Here is a 14,681-nt window from a genome sequence, read left to right as displayed (position 1 = left end):
GCCATGAGTCTCACTCCAGAGCCTCGAATTGCTCTGTTGAACGCCACAACAAATCTCACTCCTTAGCCTTGCATCGCTCGGATGAACGCCACAACAAATCTCACTCCAGAGCCTCACATCTCTCTAAGGAATGCCACAACAAATCTCACTCCTTAGCCTCGCATCGCTCCAATGAACGCCACAACAAATCTCACTCCTTAGCCTCGCATCGCTCTGATGAACGCCACAACAAATCTCACTCCAGAGCCTCGCATCACTCTGATGAAAGCCACAACAAATCTCACTCCTTAGCCTCGCATCGCTCTGATGAACGCCACAACAAATCTTACTCCAGAGCCTCGCATTTCTCAGATGAACCCTGAAACAAATCTCACTCAAGAGCCTCGAACCGCTCTGATGAACGCCACAATTAATCTCACTCCATAGCCTCATATTACTCTGATGAACACCACAACAAATCTCACTCAAGAGCCGCGCATCACTCTGATGAACTCCACAACAAATCTCTCTCCAGATACTCGCATCGCTCTGATGAACACCACAACAAATCTCACTCCAGATACTCGCATCGCTCTGATGAACGCCGCAACAAATCTCACTCCAGATACTCGCATCGCTCTGATGAACGCCACAACAAATCTCACTCCAGATACTCGCATCGCTCTGATGAACGCCACAACAAATCTCACTCCAGATACTCGCATCGCTCTGATGAATGCCACAACAAATCTCGCTCCGGAGCCTCAACATCGCTCTGATGAATTCCACAAGTCTCACTCGATAGTCTTGCATCGCTCTGATGAACGCCACAACAAATCTCACTCTTTAGCTCACATCTCTCTAATGAACGCCAAAGGTCTCACTCGAGAGCCTCGCATCACTCTGATGAACTCCACAACAAATCTCTCTCCAGATACTCGCATCGCTCTGATGAACGCCACAACAAATCTCACTCCAGATACTCGCATCGCTCTGATGAACGCCACAACAAATCTCACTCCAGATACTTCCATTGCTTGGATGAACGCCACAACAAATCTCACTCCTTAGCCTTGCATCGCTCAGATGAATGCCACAACAAATCTCACTCCTTAGCCTCGCATCGCTCTGTGGAATGCTGCACCAAATCTCACTCCAGAGCCTCACATCTCTCTAAGGAATGCCACAAAAAATCTCACTTCTTAGCCTCGCATTGCTGTGATGAACACCACAACAAATCTCACTCTATAGCCTCGCATCACTCTGATGAACGCCACAACAAATCTCACTCCAGAGCCTCGAATCGCTTTGATGAACACCACAACAAGTCTCACTCCATAGCCTAGCACTGCTCTGAAGAATGCCATGAGTCTCACTCCAGAGCCTCGAATTGCTCTGTTGAACGCTACAACAAGTCTCACTCTATAGCTTCACATCATTTTGATGAACGCCACAAGTCTCACTTTATAGCCTCACATCGCTCTGATGAACGCCACAACAAATCTCACTCCTTAGCCTGGCAACGCTCTGATGAATGCCACAACAAGTCTCACTCTGTAGCCTCGCATCGCTCTGATGAACGCTGCAACAAATCTCACTCCAGAGCCTGGCATCGCTCTGATGAACACCACAAAAAATCTAACTCCAGATCATTGCATCGCTCTGATGAACGCCACAACAAATCTCACTCCAGAGCCTCGCATCTCTCTGATGAATGCCACAACAAATCTCACTCCAGATCCTTGCATCGCTCTGATGAACGCCACAACAAATCTCACTCCAGAGCCTGGCATCGCTCTGATGAACACCACAACAAATCTCACTCCAGATCCTTGCATCGCTCTGATGAACGCCACAACAAATCTCACTCCAGATCCTTGCATCGCTCTGATGAACGCCACAACAAATCTCACTCCAGATCCTTGCATCGCTCTGATGAACGCCACAACAAATTTCACTCCAGAGCCTGGCATCGCTCTGATGAACACCACAACAAAACTCACTCCAGATCCTTGCATCGCTCTGATGAACGCCACAACAAATCTCACTCCAGATCCTTGCATCGCTCTGACGAACACCACAACAAATCTCACTCCAGATCCTTGCATCGCTCTGATGAACGCCACAACAAATCTCACTCCAGATCCTTGCATCGCTCTGATGAATACCACAACAAATTTCACTCCAGAGCCTCCCATCGCTCTGATGAACACCACAACAAATCTCACTCCAGATCCTTGCATCGCTCTGATGAACGCCACAACAAATCTCACTCCAGATCCTTGCATCGCTCTGATGAACACCACAACAAATTTCACTCCAGAGCCTCCCATCGCTCTGATGAACACCACAACACATCTCACTCCAGAGCCTGGCATCGCTCTGATGAACGCCACAAGTCTTACTGCAGAGCCTTGCATTGCATTGATGAATACCACAACAAATCTCACTCCAGAGAATCACAACGCTCTGATGAACGCCACAACATATCTCACTCCATAGCGTCGCATCGCTCTGATGAACCCTTCAACAAATCTCACTGCTTAGCTTTGCATCGCTCTGATAAACACCAGAACAAATCTCACTCCTTAGCCTCACGTCCCCTTCTACATAAATTAAATCTCCTTAACTCAAAATTCACTAACTTGATGTTAGTATGACCCACCTAAACTCCAGGCTTTTTACTCTCTTAGACTTTTTACATCCCCATCTGTTAATCCTCACAGAGATCTGGTTCAACAACACATACCACAAGATGCGTGATCTTCTACTTCCTTCTAATTATTCTGTCTTCAGGAACGACCATGTAGGGAGAGTTGAAGGAGACATTTCAGTCATTTTCAGACTCTTTACAATGCAGGGAGTTACTCAACTGCTCTTTTTCCTCATTCCAATGCCTAACTCTGGCCTTATGCTTGGAACACAATCCCCCTTTCAGATTTAATGCCATTTGCCACCCACCAGGTGAAAACACAGCCTTCATCGAGGAATGTATTGACCTCGCAGCTGACCAGTGAACACAGACAAAGTGATCTTTCTGGGAGTCTTTAATCTTCATTGGGACATCACCGGCGATTCCGCAGTCAACCAGTTCGTCTCCAGTCTGATCCAACACAACCTAAAACCAACACAGTCAGAAGGTTCCATATTGGACTTCATAATCGCCAAAGATGTCCTGCTCTTAGTGAATGATCCCATACCGGTAGACTGCTCGGATCATTATTTTATTCTTTTTTTTTTCACGACTCTCACATTCCATGACCAGAGTTCCTCTTGGTGCAACATTTTTGTGAGGGGTCTTCAAGGGACACCGAGTGGGTGACATGGGTGGCCGTTGGGCTGCAGTGCCACCGTCTCATTGAGTATGCAGAAAGTGATTTCACAATTCTTAAGTGTGATGTGTAGTTTGTTGGTGGCATTGCTTCACACTTCAACAGAGGAGCTGTGAGGCTCACCCAAGCAGCCATGAAGGAGGCAAGATGGTGGTCGGGGGAGTGCGACTGGTCACCCATTGCGCCAGTACAGAAGGGCAGGACAAGAAGTATGGCATCCATAGGATGGCTGTGCTGGCATGTGTGTCCAAGTGGGGTGGGGGACTGCTGTGCCCTGGGAGGGAGATTAGAGAAAAAGTAATGTTTTTGCTAGATCATTGCAAGCCTATACTACAAAATTTTAAATAAAATAAAACAGACCACCACCTAAATGTTGCCATGGCTTTTTGAAAGGCTGGGTCCCAGTGGTCCCAGTGCAACAAGACACCACCAGAGATGAGAGGGAGCTGGACTCTAGGTGATTGGGTCCTTGGTCGCCGAGTGAGAAACGGTTTGGTGGCTGCATCGCTGTGGAAAAAGAGGCAAGCGCATGGGCAGAAGTGGCCATCAGAGATACTAATATGGAGGTGTATACCACAAAAAAGAAGGAAGTGGTATGGGGTCATAGAATTGAGGGGCAGAACCCCCCACATCTCCAGACCGGAGAGGGCAGGAGGGAGTTGGACTTCCTGCACCGCAAGAATGGACGGAGAGAGACTGAAAGATTTAGGTACTTACAGATACGACACGCATTGCTGGCAGTGATCTGGGGAGGGGGAGACCCCTCCCGATGCCTCCACTCTCGAGGATAGGCTACTGTAAGGGTATATGCCTAAAAAAGCAATCTCTCTGGCGTATCTAAAGCTAGCTAAACATACACCTGACTCCCTGTTACAACTCTGTGCAAAATGGGAACAGGACTTGACTGGCCTAGAGGAGGGGGACTGGATGGAAGCAATGGCTTCACCAAAAGAGGTGGTGATTTCCTCGAAACTTAGACAAGTGCAGTTGAAAATATTGCATAGGATATATGTCACCGGGCCAATGTTGGTCAGAATGGGATATAGGGAAGACCCTAGTTGCAGGAGGCAGTGCGGTCAGGAAGGTACTTTCTTCCACATTATTTAGGAATGTCCTTACATGAGCAGAAATTGGAATAAGGTTATCACATGTATGGGGGAGGTCCTAGGGACAGAATTAATTCCCGAGGCCAAAAGACGTCTATTGAATATATGGGAACCAACGGATTTGGGGACTAAAGAGAAAACATGGGTGTCGCTGGGTCAGATGATGGTTAAGAGAAATATAGCTAGGAAATGGGGAGTGAGGGAAGCCCTAGTGATGTGGGATTGGGAAAAGGACATGGATTGGTGCATGTTTCAGGAGAAGACAGTATACGTATCCAGTACACGTATCCAGGGGATGCCTGAAGAAATAGGTACAAATATGGAGCAAATGGAACGATTACAGAGGAAATATATGTACTCCACCCAGCTTGCCAACTGATGAATCTCAGGACAAATTAGATTTGTAACAATAAAGATTGATCTAATCATGAGAGATAATACCTGTAATGTTTGGTGCAAGTTGAGGCTAGGCGGGGAGAAGACAGGTTCAAGAGAGCAGCTGGTGTTGGATGTCCATAGAGAAGGTGAGGTGCCTGGGGCACTAGTCCAGAACTCGGTGTCAAGAAGAGAACGGCCAATGGGAATGGGGATTGTAGAGCTGCTGAAAGGCTTCTCGATGGAAGTGGAGAGCAGGGCCGATCGGGATGGAGTAAAGCTAGTCAAGAGAGTGACAGGAGAGGGGAATGGAAGGAAGATGGCTTTGGTGCTGGTACTACCAAGGGACAAACCGGAAAGTAGTGCAGATGGTAGGTACCATGAGAGGATGAGAAGAAGATGGAGGCTGAGACATGGCCATGTGGGTCAAAGGAGGGACACAACAGAGAGATGACAATTACAGAGGGTAGAGGGCCTGAGAGGCAGGATACAGGCAAGAAGAGACCAATCTGGGCAGGATCCCTGTGCTCCCACGTCACTGACCGCTAGTGTGTGGGGAACTGGTGGGCCATGTGGGCGAGAGAGGGAATGGATGAGAGGGAGGCAGTGGGACAGACACAGGAGGGGCAGTAGGAAGAGGGAAGAGAGACAGTTTGAAAGGTTTCAAATGAAATGTGTGGGGATCGTGGGGCAAATCTTTGGAAAAGAGGGCTTGGTGGGAATGGAGGGGCGGAAAAGAGTGGACGGGACAACACAAGGTGACCCAGGTCAAGGAAGCAGACGTTGGATGGAGGGACAGAACAGACGGGGCTCAAAGAGACAAGAAGTAAGACTCAGGATGGCAGCTGAAGAAGTTCAGACAGAGACCCAAGACAAGCGATGCCGTGTCCGCAGGAGGTGGGGTTGGTGCTATTTCTTAAGATGCGCATAGCTGCCTCTTTGGGAGGTCATTTTTTGGCCAACACCAAAGAAAACAAACATTTAGGCTATATATTTAAACCTCTACAGGTGGAGACATGTAGGAAAGAAGAGTCCAAGGCTGGGGAAGACAACTGGCTTAAAGGCCAAGAGTTCCTTCAGACATTTACGTGGCTTGCAGCATTCATGATTAATTCTAGCATCCAGAAAGCAGTGTGGCCCTATTCAAATACATGGATGTGTGACGTATGGCACATACAAGTGTCGGTGGCTTGGCCTGGCTAACATACGACAGGGAGTTAGGGCGCATTGAAGACACTTTGTCTGGGCAGCCATGAGGAACTTAGAGAAGTGTTTTGAGGTGAGTTTTAAGGTTCCATACCCAGGGCTGTGCCCATAGTCCCTGGGCTGACAACCTGAAGCCTGTAAAAGTGTTCGAGTATGTGGCACTCAACAAATAGAGAACAGAGGTATGAGTTGGAAGGATGATGGGCACGTTTTATGAACTTCTTACTCTACCCTTGATGATGCCCCCTTTGGGGATTATGCCTAAGAAGTGAAAAGGAGAACACACACTGATTCAGACGGATGTATGTCGTTACAACGCACACTTTTACAACGCATGCACTTACAACGCATTTTTTACAACGCAAAATCCATTACAACGCATTCCATTACAACGCATGACACTACAACGCATTTTTAAAAACTACCTTTACAACGCATTCCATTACAACGCATACTACCTTTACAACGCATACCATTACAACGCATAATATTAAATTGCATTTAAGGTAAGTATTAGATAGTATAGGGGTAAAAATTACTTTTCTTACTCCAGGGGGTGCAACAGTAGGGTAAGTGTTGGATAGTATAGGGGTAAAAAATACTTTTCTAACTCCAGGGGGTGCAACAGTAGGGAAAGTGTTGGACAGTATAGGGGTAAAAATTACTATTCTAACTCCAGGGGGTGCAACAGTAGGGTAAGTGTTGGATAGTATAGGGGTAAAAATTACTATTCTAACTCCAGGGGGTGCAACAGTAGGGTAAGTGTTGGATAGTATAGGAGTAAAAATTGCTATTCTAACTCCAGGGGGTACAACAGTAGGGTAAGTGTTGAATAGTATAGGGGTAAAAATTACTATTCTAACTCCAGGGGGTGCAACAGTAGGGTAAGTGTTGGATAGTATAGGGGTAAAAATTACTATTCTAACTCCAGGGGGTGCAACAGTAGGGTAAGTGTTGGATAGTATAGGGGTAAAAATTACTATTCTAACTCCAGGGGGTGCAACAGTAGGGTAAGTGTTGGATAGTGTAGTGTAATATTATGCATTGTAAAGGTATGCATTGTAAAGGTAGTATGCGTTGTAATGGAATGCGTTGTAAAGGTAGTTTTTAAAAATGCGTTGTAGTGTCATGCGTTGTAATGGAATGCGTTGTAATGGATTTTGCGTTGTAAAAAATGAGTTGTAAGTGTAGTGCGTTGTAAAAGTTGCGTTGTAAAGGTTGTTCCCCATTCAGACTGATTGACCGCTTATCTTGGTCTTAAGGAAAACTGGCCAATGATTACATCCCAGCAGAAGAATGTTCTGTTGCCACAGAGCACAGATGAAGCAAGTAACCAGATTAGGAACAGTGACGTGGGGAGCAAAGGGGACACAAGGACAAATTGTCAGCGTGTCTTCGTTGCCTAAGAACGGCTTTACTCTACTGGGGATACCGTTAAAGAGACTTTTTGTGTTGACAAAGAAATGCTGTAGGGTGTTCAGTGGTCTCTACAGTGTTAGAAACCTTCCTCTGTTCCCTGGAATGGAAAGTGAAGACAGTGCCAAGATGTTGTTGGCTTGGCGTGTTGGGGTGTCACGTTTATTCTGTTCTAGGATCTCTAAGGAAGCTTCAGATGAACACTGTGAGCTGAGGAGCTGGAGAGACTTGTCCAGTGTGAGCTGCTGCGACCTGGGATCTCTAGACATTAAACCATCTTACTACAACCACTATCCTTCATGCGTGGAGGTACACTCACACGAAACAGGGTCTGGGCAAGTGGTGCGTTACCTTTAGGATCTCCTGTTAGTGGCCAGTTTGGGGAGGGAGTGAATGTGCTCCAGTGATGAGTACAAGTGACCGAGGGCTGGGGGTTCCACGGGCACCACCAAAGCAGAGGGGCACAGACCTTGACTCCGTGGCGATGGTGTCCAGGCTGTGACCCTGACATCCTTGCAGCGGGACCTAGTGAGAAGGCACAAATGCAATTTAAGGAAAATGCACCAACTACTGGGGACCCTGTACTTTGCTTTGAAGGTGCTGGCCCCGGGGCGAGCGTTCTGGAGACACATGGGCTTTTGCCATGAAAGGGGTAACACAACCTCACCATAAGATCAGATTCACTGAGAGTGTGAGACAGGACATGTTGACTTGGATGAGATCTCTTGATTGATACAACTGATTGACAATGTGAATCTGGACCCGTATGAATCTTCTGTGACGCATCTGGAGCAGGAGCCTTCGGCCTTCACTGGCCAAAAGATGGCTGGAAACCTAGAAGAGGCGCAATTACAGCATCATCTTCCTGGATCTCTTTCCAGTGATCCTGGCCGTGGAACTGTGGGGTGGTGAGATGACCAATAGGAAGGCGACGTTTGTGATTGAACACAAGGATGACAAACAGGTTCTATGCAACTCTCAGGTGCATGTTGAAATTGCTGAGAGAGTTGGTGATGACAAGTACTACTGCTCTCCTCGAAAGGGCATCATGGCGCTAGAGACTTCACCTAGGGTCAGAGAACCACGGAAGATTACCCCTGAGAGAACAGCCATGCTTTCAGCAGTTTCTTGAAGATAAAAACATTGGCTGTGCTTCACAGTCAGAGATGGAGAAGGTCCCAATATTTGGTGGAAATAGCAAAAGGATTGGCCGCCTGCCTTGCATCAGAAGACGCAAGGAGTGGCAGCAGGTGGAGATTGGCTGACAGGAGAGAATGGCCAGAAAGTTGAAAGTTGAACCTTTTGTTAAGAAAAACAAGGACAATATTGTGAAGAGCTTAAGAAGCAAAACATAAACCTTTGAAATGGGCATGCTTCTTGATGGAAAACCACAGTAGATTCTAATGAGGGTGGAGCAGGTGTTTAGAATCTTATGGGCCGGTTTTGTGGAGCCTGAAGATGGTGAAGTAGAGATTCTGCAATGCCCAGGTAAAGGGCGTTCCAGGAGACCAGCCTTGAAGTGATCAAAGACTGAACCACTGTTTTATGGATAGAAATAAGAAGTGAGGTTAAGAGTTGCATGAATGAATGAAGATTGATTTATATAGTGCTCTGAACCCAAGGGTATCAAGGTTTGCAAAGGGACCTTGGGATGGTAAAGCAGGTTGCAGAAACCCAATTTACATGACTAGCCATCGAGAGGCTCTGATCCAAAACATGCTGGAGTTCCTGGTAGACCAGTTCAGTTGGCCAGCAATTAAGTGACCAAGTATGGACAAGTCTCCTGAACATAATGACCGTGGCGTTGTCTCCATCAGATTTGAGACAATCGGATGCGTCCATGTCACGATAGACAGGATGCAAGTGCGGAAGTTAGTCAGTATCTCTTAAAAATTATTTGCAATAAACTAGAAGAGACCTGGAACAGTAATTGGTCAAAGTCTCCAGGTCTGGTGAGGGATTTTCACTAAGGGGATATCTAATGCACGTTTCCTGCTGGCAGGGACAGATGGTGAGGTCAAATGGGTTTTACAAAGGAAGGTAAGTGTATAATAATGGGTTCGCCAACGCCTAGGGTGGCAAGGGTGAAAGCTGAACCAGCTTTGATAGTTGCAGGAACTTTAGTGGCTTCTGCTGGTTTTAGGCATTGAAACTCATAGCAACTGAGGCACTAATAGGGGTGGAAGAGATGGAAGGAAGTATGTTCCGGGCATCACCTGGAACCCGGGGTTTGAAATTAACTTGGATTTTTCCAATCTTGTTGATGAAAAATGTGGATAAGAAGATGCAGAGATCCTGCAAGGGCGAAACCAAGACGGCGGGATGGAGAAAGCTTTCGGTAACTGAGAATGTCACACGTGATGGATTCGGTGCTTTGGCCAGTAAGAAAGATTGCCACTGACTTGAATGTACGAGAGATTATATTTAACCCGTGGACTGGATGCTGCTCCAAGTGTGCGGCAATTAATGGGTGCATCAATCAATCAATCAAAGGTTGGTAAAGTGCAACTACTCACCCGTGAGGGTCTCAAGGTGCTGGGGGGAGGTTGGGAGCAGATCCATCTAAGTGCTGGGGTCATTCGAAGAGCCAGGTCTTGAGGTCCTTCCTGACAGTCTGAGATGGAGGGGTAGGGTGTTTCAGGTCTTGGCAGCGAGGGAGAAGAAGGACTTTCCTCTGGTTCTGGTCTTGCGGATCCATGGGACGGTGGCCAGGGTGAGTTGGGTGGAGCAGAGGTGTGTGTTGGGTGTGTGAAAGGAGAGGCGGCTGTTCAGGTATGCTGTTCCGGCGTTATGGAGAGCCTTGTGAGGAGTTTGAAGTTTATTCTTCTGTCTGCCGGGAGCCGGTGGAGTTCGCAGAGGTGTTGAGTGTTGTGGCTGATGCATTGTGGAGGATTCGCTAGAAGGATGTTGAAAGGATGGGCTGAGGTGCAGGGAGCAGGAGATCCTGCAGATAGTTATGGTGGCATTTCAAGAGGAGATTATGACCTAGGAGAAGTTGCTTGCACATCCTACTAAGAGGAAGGCTTGTTTCGAGTTGTAGTTCTATCATGTTTTTAGGGTGTTCGGAGTGTTGAGGTGGTTGAGGCAAATCGCTATGAGGGCCTGTGGTTGGAGGACTAGAGATTGGAGGAAGACAGCATGGTGATGATGGTGTGGAGAGTTAAAACGGACCAAAGACGCAGGGGTGCAAATTCACAGATACCTGAAGGCCATGGTGCTCCAAACTCCATGCTTAACCGTACAGTCAGATGTGGTTCCACCGTACAAGCACCGTGGAGTATCTGTCTGTCGCTTTCCACAAGAGAAGAGGCCAATATGAAGCCTTTCCTCATTCTTCTTTGTTCTTCCCACTTCTTCCTTGTTCCCATCAGGATCTCTTCCTACACATACAACTTTACTTCTACAATGGAGAAACAATTGGAAAAAACCTAGTCTGGCACTTGACCATGCCTGTGGACAGCATCATGATGTCACCTGTTGACCAACATGGCCACTTTTCATGAGTCAAGAGGAACCAAGTCATGTGACCATGACCTGCCCAATCACAGCCCTTGTAGTAAGGGTGCTGCAAGGCCCTCTACTGTTTAAGAGCGTTGGCTTCTGCTATTTAACGGGATGGAGCTGGCCTGACTCTGAGCCTGATTTAGAATTTGGCGAAGGGGTTACTCTGTCGCATATGTACGGATATCTGTCCACCATATTACAAGTGCCAAAGGATATAATACACTTGCAATATGGCGACCGGGATATCTGTCACGTTTGTGATGGGCCAACCTGTCTGCCAAACTCTAATTCAGGTCCCCTGTCCATACGGATGAGCCCTCATTTTGGACGTGACCTGCCATCTTTGTGGTCACTTGAAACTGTGGCCAGTTGTCTCCGGTGGAAGAAAGGTGTATTTTGTGTTCAGGAAGGGGATTATTTTAGAAGAAGATTGTGAAACAAAACTGAAGTAAAATACGGTTGATTTGCCAGGAATGTACATCAGGGAGTGTTTGAAAATTTGTCATTTATAATTTTCCTTTCAGGTACTGCAGCTCCCAAACTCATCAGCACAACAGGGGGACCCCGCGCTGAGGCTGCAAAAGGAGAAAAGAAGAACAAACTCAAGGAAAAGGTGCAGAGGGGAAGGAATGTTCTAGAAGAGAAGAAGCAGGCCAGGCAGCTCCCCAAGCACAAAAAGGAACCCCCCCAAAAGACTCGGGATGTAGCTATCAGCAAACAGGGGGGCACCGTCAAGAAAGATCTGCCCGCCGAGAAGGAGGTGACTAACGCTTTGAAGACGCCCCTTGCAGCGAAGCAAGCCCGTGGGCTATCAAAAGAAGAGCTGAGTAACCGTGTGAAACCCACCCGCATCACACCCACAGAGCCAATGACTACAAAGTATTCTGGAGACAAAAAGCAGGAAGTGGTCGGCACCCCAAGACAGGAGGCAAGTGAGTCTGGTAAGGAACGGTACAGGAACCAGACATCCATCTCATAGGGGGGGGGTGAAATTTAAGGGTCTAAGTTAGACTTTGGCGGAAAAAGGGTACTCTGTTGGGATGGCAGAAGACATTCCCCCTTCATCCTGAGGACCTCTGACCACCAAATCTAGAGTTGCCTGACAGCCCAGGGACAATTCTTAACATTGACAGGACCACCGTTATGGTGCAAAACTTCGATGCATGTGTCCACCAACCAGGACTGCCACAAGTCTACTTTTTACTATACAGATTTCTATTTTTCAAAAACAAACTCCCAAAGCCGGAGTGTGGGCCATTATTTTTTGTTGATTGTCCCTCACCACCATTTTTGACTCAGTGGTGATGGACAGCAAAAAAGCCATCTGATCACCCACTCTAAATTGGGAGGCAAGGGCTAATCTCCGATGGCCCGTACTCTGTCGAGTCTGTTGTGGGATTATGTCGGCAAAGGAGTAGGCTCCATCATCAACATAGTTAAGGTCTGCCCGCATCTAAATCGGGCGGGTGGAAGGTTGAGTGTGGAGGAGAGGGTACTCTGATGCTGTTGCAACTCAGTACTCTGTTGGCCAAATGCTAAATAACCCCTCAGTAATGATGCAGATCCACCCAAAAGCCAAGGGTCGTTGAATGCCATCACAGTTTCACTGATCCCCGGTGACATCCCAGCATTGACCCTTGGTCCCGTTTAAAGACCCTTATTTCTTGCTGAAGAGCTCTGGCAAGGCCAAGGAGAGGAAACTAAAAAAATCAAAGAGGCTTGTAGAGTCCTCTCTGGCATCTCTTCCAGCCTTCATGACTGCTATGACCAACACAGGCAGTCTCAGGCCTATTTGATTGGCCAAGGCACTGGCCAATCAGATTAGCTAAAAACAAAATACCCAGAACAGCAGCGTGCTATCTGTTGCGCAGCCCTTCCACCAGGGTGGACTCAACCTCCTTGAAGGCTTAAATGGGTAAAGTGAGGAAGATGAGAAACAGGCTTGAGCCATTGTCCTTACTATACCCATTCAAGTTGGTTTTAGAGATACCAGATGTACCTCTGAATAAAGGCAACACTGAGGTATTTTTAATAAAATCGGGATCCCGCCTTCATCCTTTCAGTCTTATCCAGAAACTCCCTCCTTCCATTTAAGTCTTCGAGGAGGTTGAGTCCGCCCTGCTGGTATTCACCTACCGGGGTTTGGGAAGGAAACCAATGATGAAGCATGACACTATTATGTGTGTGAGGTTTCCTCTAAAAAAAAGGATGACTTTCTTTGCAAACACAGCATAAGTCTAAAAAGTATTTGGTTCCCATCTGTTCCTACAACAGTTAGGTAACTAGAGAGAGATCTGTGATATTCTTACACTCTCATTGATGCCACCGTTATTATTCATGTGGTAGGTCTCAGTTTCCTGGAGGGACGTACGGTGGCCTACCCTCCTCCTCTCTCTTTGTGTGTTTTGGAATTCTCCTGATGCTCTCTTTAGTGAAGCCTCTTGGTGGACTGCTGTGTCTCCGAAGAAACCCTGGGTTCCTCTGGCCCATACCCTATGACAGTGAGCACAAACCCATGTCCAGAGGGAAAACATGTCTCAGAGGCACATGTACTAGACATACTGTCATATTCAATTGCTCATCCTCGCTCGCTGCCCTCTAAGTGATGGCTCTGATTGTCTTTCCACAGCTGCCACGGAGGGCCCATTGCCCGAGAAGAAGGAGGCCGTGGATGGACATGCCAAAGAGACACTGAAAGAGAAGAGGCCTCTTGATGATCAGGAAGGCCGCCATCTTGGATGGAAGAGGGAGAAGGACAAGGTCTCTCCGACACCAGAGACAGATGCCCACATCATGCCCTCCCTGCCCACTGACTGCCTCCTGACTGAGTCCACCATCGCTTGTGCCAACACCAAGATGAAGCACCTCCCGCAGCTGATCGACGCCGGGCTCAAGACGCTATACTTGGCAGGTAGGGGGAAGCATGGGAGGGCATGTTTGCAGTGAAGTCAGCAGTGTATATTGGAAACCGGAAGTGAGAGCAGATAAACAACACACTTCCCTCCTAGCCTCTTCCCTTCCTACATATTTTAGCACCTTAGTAACCGCCTTCCAGCACCTTCTTGAATCTACGGGCTTCATGTGTCCATCCCAGGTGACTTGTAATCCAGGGACTGGCTGTGTCTAGTATCTCCCCTGGAGGAAGTTCTCTGCAAATGCCGTTCAATGGCAAATATAATTTCGCAACTTACTGCTCAGCTGACCTCTCCTTCCTGTACCTTCCTTCCCTCCTGCAGGCTTTTAATGTAGGGGCCGCTAGACTGATGGCTTTTCTGCTACAAAATGCAGAATTTTGCCTTTTCTTGAATCTCAAAATGTGAATGTTTCCTTCATACCCCCCTCACTCTTCTACCCTACTCTTTAGATACAAGCTACATTTCTTAGCCTCTTGTACAAGTGGTTTTAGTTTAAAGCATGGACCTTGTAGTCCACCGTTAGTGGGCAGTGTTCAGCCTCCTGTCATCTTCTGAAGATGTGGTCTCTAGAGTTAGATACAATACTCCAGATGAGGCCTCCAGCGCTGGACACAACACTCCAGATGTATCCTCTAGAGTTGAACACTGTACTCCAGATGTAGCTTCTAGGGGTGGACACAATACTTCAATGTGGTCTCCAGTGCTGGACACAATACTACAGATGTGTCCAATAGTTAAACACAGTTCTCCAGATGAGGTCTCCAGAGTTGGATACACATTACTCTAGATGTGTCCTCTAGAGTTGGACACGACACTACAGATATCTCCAAGAGTTGAACACAATACTC

The 14,681-nt window shown here is 47.3% G+C and overlaps 1 protein-coding gene across 2 annotated transcripts in view; it reads left to right on the top strand.

Annotated features, from left to right (window-relative positions):
• The window catches only part of LOC146797147 (extracellular matrix protein 2-like), a 191,183-nt gene that overhangs the window by 39,423 nt on the left and 137,079 nt on the right, over nt 1-14,681 (top strand). For both annotated transcript variants that reach the window (XM_085629823.1, XM_085629822.1), the window contains exons 3-4: nt 11,443-11,859; nt 13,548-13,829. In XM_085629823.1, coding sequence (XP_085485949.1) covers nt 11,443-11,859; nt 13,548-13,829 — 699 coding nt within the window. The remainder of the gene's footprint in view (nt 1-11,442; nt 11,860-13,547; nt 13,830-14,681) is intronic.

The sequence above is a fragment of the Triturus cristatus genome, chromosome 10 (genome assembly GCF_964204655.1).
Source record: "Triturus cristatus chromosome 10, aTriCri1.1, whole genome shotgun sequence".
Classification (NCBI taxonomy): Eukaryota; Metazoa; Chordata; class Amphibia; order Caudata; family Salamandridae; genus Triturus; species Triturus cristatus.
This window is presented reverse-complemented; position numbering and strand designations above follow the sequence as displayed.